The sequence below is a fragment of the Lutra lutra genome, chromosome 3, assembly GCF_902655055.1.
Source record: "Lutra lutra chromosome 3, mLutLut1.2, whole genome shotgun sequence".
Lineage (NCBI taxonomy): Eukaryota > Metazoa > Chordata > Mammalia > Carnivora > Mustelidae > Lutra > Lutra lutra.
In genome coordinates this window covers 68,162,452-68,174,819 of record NC_062280.1, presented here as the reverse complement: position 1 = coordinate 68,174,819, position 12,368 = coordinate 68,162,452, and the positions used below count along the sequence as shown (strand labels likewise).

At 35.6% G+C, this 12,368-nt stretch overlaps 1 protein-coding gene across 2 annotated transcripts in view; it reads left to right on the top strand.

The window, feature by feature from the left end:
• TLK1 (tousled like kinase 1) overlaps window positions 1-10,485 on the top strand; it is a 142,687-nt gene extending 132,202 nt beyond the window's left edge. The window contains exons 19-22 of one of the 2 annotated variants that reach the window (XM_047722116.1): window positions 1,890-2,001; window positions 2,930-3,037; window positions 4,366-4,438; window positions 8,721-8,851. In XM_047722116.1, the coding sequence (XP_047578072.1) occupies window positions 1,890-2,001; window positions 2,930-3,037; window positions 4,366-4,395 (250 nt within the window). In that variant the 3' untranslated portion in view covers window positions 4,396-4,438; window positions 8,721-8,851. Of the gene's footprint in view, window positions 1-1,889; window positions 2,002-2,929; window positions 3,038-4,365; window positions 4,439-8,720 lie in introns of both variants that reach the window. The other variant, XM_047722115.1, reaches the window with a different exon arrangement.
• Window positions 10,486-12,368: the final 1,883 nt, after the last annotated feature.

Sequence of the window (12,368 nt, the reverse complement as noted above, 5' to 3'; positions counted from 1 at the left end):
AAAATAATAGATTTAGACAGTTCTCAATAATAGATCATCCTTCCTCTGCAGAGACTTCCACTATTTGTTTCCCTCGCACTCTGGCTTTGCTAGTGGAAAGCTGGGCAAGGAGATTTTCCTCAGGCTGGAGCATTTCTGTGTAGTAACCTGGAATGCATTTCCCATAGAAACATGTTTTGAAAAATGGTTAGTTTCCTACAGCCACAGTAGCTTTTTTAGCTTTGTATTTGGTAAATTGGGATATTCTGTATAGTCTTTTAGGAGTAGATGTAAACTATTTGTCAGTATCACTGAGAAGAAAATTAGTTTTGTCCCTCATTCCCTCTCAGGTCTCAAATGTAGTCCTTCACTAAATCCTGGTGGTCATTTCTTCCCAAATAGCTTTGGTGTCTTTCCTATAATTCTCTCCTTGCTTATAGGTTTTTGTCTCAAGAGACAGTGTAGCATAGTGTTTAAGAGCTGTTCTTGTCTCATAAATATACACGAAATACATACTTTTATTCATAAATCTGGCTTTTTACTTGATTTGGGAGTGTAGGAAAGGATTTACATTATAAATGAGTTATTGGTCATCTTTAGTGGTTTTTTTTTTTTTTAGATTTTATTTATTTATTTGAAAGAGAGATCACAAGCAGGCAGAGGCAGGCAGAGAGAGAGGGAAGCAGGCTGTCTGCTGAGCAGAGAGTCTGACATGGACACGGGGCTCGACCCCAGGACCCTGAGATCATGATCTAAGCCGAAGGCAGAGGCTTAACCCATTGAGCCACCCAGGTGCCCCATCTTTGGTGGTTCTATTTCAAGAAGTTTGATTTGTTTTTTTCAGAAATCTGTGCATATCTTGCTGAAATTTAAATGATTTTAAGCATAGTATAAAACTAAATGAAAAGAGTTAGATTCCCATTTAGCTGTATAATAACTTTTCAGGATTTTTTAGTTTATCTAAATTTTAGAGTTGGGAGATACTTGCATCCCTGATGGGTCTTTTTATTTAAATGCTAAGGTGTGACAAATTTATTTTTACTTTCCTTTATATAAAATTATGAACTTACAAATAGCACCTAAAAGTAGAAAATAGTATTTTTGAATACTTAATTTATTTCAGATCCTGCTAGTGTTCAGAAACTGCACAGGGAATAATAACTCCTTGAGCTGCTCACAGTTCGGTGTGATTTTTAGTTTAATAACATAATAGAGGTACCATAATATTAGCTGCTTACATGGGGGAAGAAGCAAAACTCAGCCTGGAGGGAACAGAGGCTTATGGAGGTCCAGTTGGTCTTAAGAATAAAAAGGTGCTCACCAAATGATTACGAGTGGTTAGGGAATGCATTAGATTTGGTCACATTAAGAAGCATGTGGGGGCGGGGGAGCAGTGTGGGGAACTAAGTGAATTGTCTGCCTAGCCAGTTGCTTCTATTATAGGATGGGTCTGTGTTAAAACCAAGAGCAGTGAGGTCTTACCTTGGCAGTGCATGATGATGTACTTTTCTAAACAAAAGAGCCAGCTGGTCAGATATGTGTGTTAGGAAGAGAATTGCCTACAGTTTGAACACAGGTGAAGGGGCTTGGGAGAGCATTTATTATTGCTTACTCAAAGTAGAACACTATAATTTCTACTGATATATGTATATTACCTACAGAAATGAAAAATAATTTAGTATATATAATACACATAATAGGTGTGTGTTGCATACTTTATCACAAAGTTGTATGTTTTGACTCGAGTCAAATGATACAAGGATGTAAATGCTACAAAGTTTTGAATTCATGAAAGTCATCTGAGATTTTATGTATTTAGTATTCTGAGTGTTCTACAGGTATGTTTAGAAGACTTAAGTTACAGATTGTTAATAGTATCCTTTCCTCTTTTCTCCCCAAAAAAACTGTAGGTATTTACCTCCCGAGTGTTTTGTAGTTGGAAAAGAACCACCAAAGATTTCCAACAAGGTCGATGTGTGGTCAGTTGGTGTTATTTTCTTTCAGTGTCTTTATGGTAGAAAGGTAAGTTACAGTATACAACATTCTGCTGTGTGGAGTTAAGTTGAATTTTCCCTCTTAAATGTAAAATTTCATTAACTTGAAGTCAGTGTAGATCCTTCTAAGGAAAGCCAGGCCTTTGTTTCTTGCTAAAATTTCCATGGGTCATACAGATTATTTTAATGTCCTAGCAGCTTTCTTGATCTGCTTTTTGTCCCTTTACACACACACACACTGCCTTTTTTTTAAGTGAAAGAAACTATCAATAGTGCCATCATTTTCTCCTGTTAGGGATACTCAAGCCAACAAAACACTCCATTATTTCTACTTGTTCACATTGTCTCCTCCACTCCTACCTCACCGCACACACGTACCAGGTTCAGCCTGGGCATAGTGTCCCCTTGTGCTTCCTCAGGGAAACTCTGTCAAACTTTGTCTTAATTCTTCCAAAACCTCTCTTTATTTTGAAGTCAGAGCTGCAAGCTCCTGTAGATACTTCCCAACTCCTTCATCAGTGTGGAGAGAGGGTGAAGGGACTTCTGTGGGAAGTCACTGCAAGTTAGGAACAAATCCAGAGCTGTCAGTGAAGGACAGTACCGTAGTAAAAGTATTTTATTCTTTGGAATTTTCACATATGTTTCCACTACTACTTACTTTTAAAACAGTCATAAAATAAATTTTGATTTTTTAATATTTTTATTTCATCTTAAATATATCGCAACAGCATTATTTTCTGTGCTTATTCACCGTGTTTAAGCTATGTTAAGGATCGATTAGATGGGTTTACTCACCTCATCAGTTGTAACTTTGTTTCTGTGAGAATGCATCCCAAGTTCCAGATAACGAAGAAGATTTTTCAGAACACAAATCATTTATATTTTGGGGATTCACTGATAATTACTCTGCTTAAATACTTTGGGAGAAATTTCTAAACTTTTTTTTTTTTTTTAAGCCATTTGGTCACAATCAATCACAACAAGACATTCTTCAAGAAAATACAATATTGAAAGCCACAGAAGTCCAGTTCCCTGTAAAACCAGTTGTAAGCAGTGAAGCAAAGGTATTATATTTATGTAAATAGGTTTTGTAAAGTAAATTTCATTTCATAAATTGTGCTTAAGTACAGTTGACTTTTGAACCACATGGGTTTGAACTGCACAGGTCCATTATTAATGTAGATTTCTTTAACAAACAGTATAGTACTGTAAATGTACTTTTTCTCTTATGATTTTCTTAACATTTTCCTTTCTCTAGCTTTTTATCGAAAGAATACAGCATATAATACATATAACATACAGAATCTGTATTACTCAACTGTTTATGTTATCATTAAGTCTTCTCGTCAACACTAGGCCATTTGTAGTTAAGTTTTTGGGCAGCCAAAAGTTATATTTGGATTTTCAGCTGCACCCCCTAAGTCCCCACATTGTTCAAGGGTCAACAGTACTTTAAGGGATTGCTATCACAGTAGAATCTGTCCATTCGGTCCTTGGTTTTCGTAGTTTTCACCTTTTAAAGATCCAAATACACTCCCTGATTCTTTAAGCACATCAGTTTGCTTTGAAAATTAGGGAAGAATCACAAGACCTTTATGTTTTACATATCTGCTTATGCTAATACTGAGATACTTAAATGTACAAGAAGTAATAAAGTAGTAATAATTGACATCTAGTGATATGTGCCAAGCATTGTGTTGATACTTTATCTTTTAACAGCCTTATGAGGTATAGATTAGTTATCTTCATTATTTCCATTTTATAAGGAAGTCATCTAAGCCATAGCAGAATTACTTTGTCCAGAATCATATGAACTAGTAAATAGCAGAGCTGTGGCCCCAAGTATTCACTTCTGCTAGACCCCAGAATTCACTGTTGACCTTCTGCCCTACAGTAGCTCTCGAGAAAGCCTGACTTCTTCATCCCTTCTGTTTGTAGGAAGCAATCTATGAATCAATGATGAATGGCTTCCTGTAGTTCTAATTCGTCTGTTAGTAACATGGAATAGCATTTGTAATTAATAACAAAATGTTTATGGTGCTTAATGTCTTTCCACTTTCATCCTTGTGGCTTTTCACATTTGTATTTTCACTCCTGCTTTGTTATCTCCGTGATCCCTGTTGGAATCGTCTCTTTCTTAAACCCTATGAAATTCCTAAGAAAAACACATGAAGTTCCCATTTTTTTCCAGGTATGACTGGTCTAGGCCATAAGGATAATTCATAAACAGGCATTATATAGATTCTGTATTTTTAGAATATAGATAAGCACAGTTAGATATTGCCACTGATTGAGGTCATAGTGACCTTCAGAATTGAAAATGTACTGGTTTTTTGTGAATCGCAAATGGTCTTGTATTTCATTTTGTCTGTTGCATCTTAATTGGCTTTAGCAAGTTATTTGGATGACTTTTAGAAGATAATTCATTATGCTTCAGAATAAGAAGATCACATGTTTTTCATAAGGTAAATATGGCTCCTTAAAAAGAACTTGACAATGCTAGCATCTATATTTTGCCTGCCTTTTCTATCTGCAGCATCGGTGGGAACAGAAACTAAATAAATTAACTGACAGAAAGGACCAGGAATGAGTGTATAGTGCCAAAAAGAAGTCCCAATTAGCCATCTCTGGTTCTAGCCTTAGGCTCTTCACAGGCACCACAGTCACAGATCTGGGAGGCAGAGGGGTACATTGTTTTTTGTGGGGTTTTGTGTGTGTTGTTTTTTTTTCAAACCTTGTCCTGAAATAAGACACCTTTATTAAGTACCTTTACTGACCTGGTAGTGTGGGCATCTTCAGTACATTTACTCCTTATAGGCTTCCTAACCTCTCTGTCACCAGCTTTTGCCTTTGACATATCAGTCACTCTTCATTTTTTTTATTCCTCCATCTTAAGTTTCAGAGACCACTCAAAATGATTAAGACCTAAGGATTCAGAAGGATTTTTGATAAATGCTAGTAAGCTAGCCAAGACATAAGGGTAAGAAGAGCTAAGTTTGTTTTTAGAGAAAAAATTACATATAATGAATTTCAAAGAAGGTACAAAATACTTTTTAATGTGATTAAGCTTTGATTTTAAAGTTAGGTATCTTAGTTGTAGTTTTCCTGTAATGCTTTTAATTGACAAATGTATGTGGAAGTTAGGAATTTCAAGACAAGCTAAAGTTATTTCTACCATAAATAAAGGAAATGATCAGTTTACCCTTGAAAATGTTGCAAAACTTCGATATAATTAAATGTATATTATATAATATTGAGTGAAAGACACCAGGCAAAAGAGAACATAAGCTGTAATTCCACTTAAGTAAAGTTCAGAACAACCAAAACTCAACTACAGTAGAAGTCAGGACAGAGATGACCCAGCTAGATTGGGAGCAGAGCCAAAGCCTAGATAGGGGTGGGGCATGAGGAGACTTAGGAGGTTCTCATTCTGGTTGCCAGCTACAGAGTTGCTTTGTGCTGTATACTTAGAATTTGTGTACCATCTTATGTTAGATTTTTTTTTAATACAACATTTGAAGGACAATATATAAGAACCAATTTGAGAAGGAAAAGGGATACTGATTATACAGTATCAACCTAGGAAACAAACCCCAATAGCAGTATCACTTTAGTGTTCCCTTCATCTAAAGAAAGTCTTTATGCTAAAAAGGAAAAAAAAAAAATGGCACCATACCCTCTAGCCAAAGTAAACGGACAGTAAGATGGAATGAGGATGGAGGGGGGTTTTAGCAGAAAAAAATTCTAGAAGTCTGGAATTATATAAGGAGAAATGGAGCTTTCTTTATTCAACATAATATTTGGAAGTGCTTGCCAGAGCAGTTAGGCAACAAACAGAAATAAAAGGCATCCAAGTTGGAAAGGAAGAAGTAAAAAGGTCACTATTTGCAAATGACAATATATATAGAAACTCCTAAAGACTGTGCCCAAAACTGATAGAACTAAACAATTGATTCAGTAAAGTTTCAGGACACAAAAATCTGTTGCTTTTCTATAAACTAATAAACTATCAGGTTAAGGAAACAGTCCTATTTACAGTTGCATCAAAAAGAATCAATTTAACCTAGGAATAAATTTAACCAAGGAGGTGAAAGATATGTACTCTGAAAACTAAACAACATTGTGAAATGAGTTGAAGACAATGCAAATAAATGGAAAGATATTCCTTGCTCATGGATTAGAAGAATATTAAAAAGGCTATACTACCCAAAGCAATCTAAAAATTGAATACACTCCCTATCAAAATTCCAGTAGCATTTTTCACAAAAATGGATCATCCAATCCTAAAATTTGTATGAAACCACAAAAGACTCTGAATAGCCACAGCAGTCTTGAAAAAGAAGAACAGAGCCAGAGGCATCAAATTCCTTGATTTTGAACTACATTTCAAAGCTGTAGCAATCAAAACAGTATGATCTTGGCATAAAAACAGACAAATCAGTGGAACAGAATAGAGAGCCGAGAAACAAACCCACGTATAGATGATTGATTGATTTACGCCAAAGAAACCAAGATTATAAAGTTCAAAAAGGACAGTCTCTTCAATAAATGGATGTTGGGAAAACTGGACCACTGTCTTAAACCGTACACGAAAAAAACTCATAATAGATGAAAGTCTTGAATGTAAGATCTAAAGTCAATAAACTCCTGAAAGAAGATGTGGCCATTAATCTCCTTGACATCAGTCTTGGTGAGGATTTGTGGATCTGACATCAAAAGCACAAATAACCAAGTGGGACTGCATCAAATGAAGAACCACCTGCACAGCAAAATACACCATCAAAAAAGATGAAAGTGCAACCTGCCAAATGAAAGAAAATGTTTGCAAATTGTAGCTGATAAGGGGTTAATATTTAAAATATATAAACTCCGTAGCAGAAAAACAAGGGGTACCTGGGTGGCTCAATTGGTTAAGTGTCCGACTCTTCATCTCAGCTCAGGTCTTCATCCTCAGGGTCATTAGTTCAAGCCTCACATTTGGCTCCACACTGGGCATGGAGCCTACTTTAAAAAAAAAAAAAAAGAAAAACAATCTGATGTAAAAATGAGCAGAGTATCTGAATACATAATTCTCCAAAGGCAATAGATAGCACAGGTATATGAAAAGGTGCTCATCATCATTAATTAGGGAAATGCTAATCAGAACCATAGTGAGGGGACATCTGGCTGGCTCAGTTGGTAGAGCACACAACTCTAAATCTCAGGGTTGTGAGTTTAAGCCTCATGTTAGATGTGGAGCCTGCTTAAAAAAAAAAACAAAACAAAACAGTGAGATACTACCTCATACCTGTTAGAATGGCTATTTAAGAAAATAATAATAAAAAGATAAATAAGTGTTAGCAAGGTGTGGAGAACAGTGAACCCTTGTGCACTGTTAGTGAGAGTGTAAATTGGTATGGCTACTGTGGAAAATGTGGTGGTTCCTCAAAAAATTAAAAATATAACTACCATATGTTCCAGCAATTCTGCTTCTGGGTATTTATTCAAGAAAAGGAAAACACTAATTGGAAAACACGCCTGTACCATCATGTTCATTGCAGCAGTATTTATAATAACCAAGACATGGAAACAGCTACGTGTCCATCAGTGAATGAATGGCTCAAGAAAATGTGTATATACACAATGGAATGTAATCAGCTATGAGAAAGAAGGCTGTCTTGCCAGTTGCTAAGTGAGATTAGTCAGCAAAATATCGATACCATATGATCTCACTTATATGTAGAATCTTATTTAAAAAAAAAAACAAACTCAAGTTCATGAATACAAAGAACAAACTAGTGAAGGTAGGGGTTGGGAGATAAGTGAAATGGACAAGCTTCCAGTTATAAAATAAGTCATAGGAATGTAATGTACAGTATGTGACTATAATTAGTAATACTATATATTTGAAAGTTGCTATGAGAATAGATCTTAAAATTTATCGAAAGAAAAATTTTGTAACAATGGTGACATATATTAACTAGTTTTATTGTGCTGATCATTTTGCAATCTAAATATCGAATTAAGTTGTACACCTAAAACTAACAAAGTTATATGTTAGTTATACTTGAGTTTTTAAAAGTAATTACCATGTCATCCAGCAAGTCCAGGGATCAGATATTTATATGCCATTGCTCACAGCAGCATTATTCATAATAGCCAAAAGGTGGAAACAGTGCACATGTCAATCAGCAGATAAATGGATAAACAAAATGGGGTAGGTACATGAAATGGAGCATTATTCAGCCTTAAAAAGAAACAAAATTCTGATCCATGTGACTGTATGGATGACTCTGAGTGAAATAAGCCATACACAAAAGGACAAATACTGTATGATTCCACTTACAGAATAGTGGTTACCAAGTGCTGGGGGAAGGACAAGTGAATTGTTTAATGGGTACAGAATTTCAACTTTTGTTTTGGATATTGGATAAGTTTTAGAAGATGAAAGTGATCTGGCGTTGGATAATCTTGATGTTTCACAACAACTTGTTTACAAGAAGTAAAATGCTAATTTTTACTCTTGGAATAAAATTCTTTAAAAATGAGATGCACTTTTCCTTAATGCACATTAAGTGATAGCAGTAAGAATTTTAATAATTAATAATTTTAAACTATGAACTAAGAGCTGTGAGATATAATAAGATATACTTAATATATAATGAAACATACTTATTATCTTAAATGTGTTCATCCTTCTCATAGGAGTCAGTTGACTGATGTTGAGAAGGGGCAAAATTTTTAATTTCTGAACCTTTTTTTTTTAAGGCCTTTATAAGACGCTGTCTGGCCTACCGAAAAGAAGATCGGTTTGATGTGCACCAACTGGCAAATGACCCATACCTTCTCCCGCATATGAGAAGATCGAATTCTTCAGGAAACTTACACATGGCTGGGCTTACAGCATCCCCCACACCCCCTTCCTCAAGCATCATCACTTACTGATTTTCCTCCAAAATTGGCATGATCTCTTTGAATTGCTTCCAGATACACACTTGAGTTTGAAAGCATTTGATTGTTTTCTGTTGGTATTTTTTTTTTCACGCAGGACATGGTTGAGAACTATTTGTGAACTGAAGCTCTTCATGGCGTCATTTGTATGAGAGTGGATCATGGACAATGAATAAAATGTACACTTTTGACTATAACCTTGAGCAGTGAAGGATGACTGCCTGTTGCACAGAAACAGGAATACCATGTTAAGAAAAACTGTTTGGGGGAACACTGTAAATAACGTTTATAATACTTAAATACATTTGGTTGTTACTAGAGAGTTCTAATATGAAGGGTAGTTTTTCATTATTTAAAAACACATGGAAAAAATATTTCTAACACAAGAACTATAGTGCCTGGATACATTCTTCAGCATTCAGCAGTTAATCTGCTGAAACCAAAGTAAGAACTGAATGACAGTGACATTTGTGTTTTATAGTAGAATGTGAGAGTTAGAATCATTAGACATAGTTAGACTTTGTCATTTGCCTATTTTGGCTTTTACCAAGTTGTACCTCAAAACCATGTGTCCATTTTTGTTTTGTTTTGTTTTTTTTCCACTAGTCATTAACAGGAGAGCTGTTACTCCTACACACTTTATACCTTTGACAAAATGAGCTGCTTGTTTTAAAATCAGTTGAATTCACTAAATATCTCTGATGTTTTCAACATGTTTGAATTAAGATATTTTCCCTTTGTTACCAGGCCTTGTTCATAAACAAGTGACAGTATGTAACCAAATGCAGATAAGACCAGTTCTATGCAGGATAATGATAAATTCCCTTCTAGCTCTATTGTAAATTGTTGTACAGATGTTGTATTTCAATTACCAAGTTTCAGCAGCTTATTCTTGTACAAATGTTTAAAAATATGGCTTTTCTAATTGGATATTGTATTTTTTTTAAGTCTTCTTGAAGGCGCTTTAATTGCTGCTAAATGATGTTGCTTCTTTGCTAAAAAATCTAATGACCTCCTTAAAGGTGCAAGTTGACTGTACATCATAGATATTAAAGGCTGGCATTCATTAACAATCAAGGCATGTAAAAATGACCCATCTTGGACATATAGGGTTCATTAAGTCACATTCTTGGGTTCTAGGGCTATGGAGCACATAGATAACTAGATTTATAAATTGTTCATGTTTATCCTATATTTCTAGAAGGTTCTTATCAGAAAGGTGAGATGATGGTCCCATAAATAAGTTTCTTGTGGTTTGTACAGATTTGTTAAAATGTGAACATTTCTAACTGCGTTGTATGGTAGAAACCATTATTTTTCAGGATGTTATATTTTACTCCTGTAAGAATTATTTGTCACATTCACAATACTGATACTACATGTAAGTTGTCCATGTTGCCGAAAAAGGAGGTGATAACCACAGATTCTCCTTAATATTGTACAGTTAAACTGTGGCTCTTATTTCTCATGTTGCAAGCCATTTTGTTTCATTGTACATACAGACACATTGTCTCTTTAAGATGCTGCTGAAATTGTAGAGAATGTAGCCAAAACAGTAATAAAAATGACAATTAAAATTTAAGGACTATGAAAATTACCTTTCAAGGGAGCTTTGAAGATTTAGGATATTGACTGACTTGGCTCCTCAAGAATCTACTTCATAAATTCTTTAAGTATATTTCAGGACAGTTATCAAGTGCTTCACGCTGTGAAAGTGAACCTAATAGTCATTATCAAGGCTAATCCTGGGTAAGTAACACAGCACTGTGAGGAGTGGCCTCAGGGCTGTACCTACTCATCTCTAGATTACAACAAATCCTCTTTTTCAAAAATACAGATATAATAATCAAATGTTAGCATTAATTGGGTGTTTTAGGTGCTGCCTACAAATTTTTCAGTTTTGTTGTTTGCGTTTTCATCTTTCCATATAATTAAGTAGTGTGTTCCTATAGTAATTGTCACAAAGTCCTGAATTAAAATGCTTGGTTTTTAAAATTTCAGCGAGATACCAAGTGGACACATACATCTAACACTAGGTGGAATAAGTGGTATAAATCATTGTGTTCCCATACTCTTTCAGGTGCATGAAAAGGACTGCTAGTGTGGAAATGCAGGAAAACAAGCCACAGCATGAAACTACCTCCCTAGTTCAACTTACACACCTACGTATGTTTTTCCCAACAAATGCTATATAGTTTGGGTCACTAACCCAACAGGTACAAGATGGCTAACTGAGCCAAACTAAACCATTTACTGTTTCCTTTACATGGGAAATTGGGATCCATTGCTGAATAATTTCAGTCACTGGCTAGCTTTGGCTCTAATATATTTTAAAGCTTACATTGGTTTTGGTCTCCTGAATTCTGTCCTCAGAATTAAAGCAGATCATCTTTCCCTAAGACATGAGCCAAGGATCTCCCTTTAGGAATCAGCACTGATGCAGGTAAAATACACAGTTTTTCATATAATTTAAACATCTTTGATATAAATTAGCTGTAGTGTATGCATGTTGAGAAGAAGTATAGAAATCACCCTAATTTTTAAGTCGGGAGTTGAGTAGATTTTGGGTTTTTTTTTTTTTGTTGTTTTTCAAAAGTAGAGTCGGGTTTATTTCCTACTGATCACCATCCCCCTCTGCTAACAAAACTCTTTCACTTTAAATGGTCCATAAAATGTGAACCCATATTCTACAAATACCTTATTACATGAAGCCAAAATGATGGGAGAGTTTCAGCGAAACATTTAAAGAGTATATTGTTCATTTTGCTGTTCATTAACTTAATACAATGTTGACTGACATCAGATGTGATTAGCTATGTTTTAGTGCTAATGTAGACAGTTCTTTTAGCTTAAGAATTTAATTACATTGCTATTTGAAACGTGAAAACCTTAGCCTTATACCTCGATACTGACAGGTCTTTCTGCAGTCCCACTTTAAATTTTGACATGTTATCTGATCATTAAGTACAACTGAACTTAAATGTTCTGAAGGCTTAATCTAATTCAAAAAGTGCTTAGCAGCTACTTTTTAAGATTCAGCGGGGAAGATGGTGTTATACAAAGATCCTGAATTCTTCCCCTCCCATGACCATTCCAAGTCTACTGCCACATATGGGCTGTTTCCCTCTGGAAAAGATCTGAAAACATCATGAACTGCTCTCTACAATGAAAGATATAAAGGACCACATCGTGATGGGTAGGAGAGGCAGAGATGGGTAGGAGGGGCAATCCCCAGTGTGGCAGCACAGTAGGGAGAGAGATCAACGAGAGAGCCGTGCTTCCTCAGGAGGAGCAGGGCCTTGGCATCCCACATTGGGCACTTGGACCCTGGGGTCAGCATCAGAGACAAGCCACCAGAACATCTGGCTCGGAAAAACCAGCAGCCTTGACCTGTAGGAGGTGCCAAAGTGCTATAGGAAACCGAGTCACTGCTTAGAGAGCTTGCCTGTAATTTGGCTCACCCTT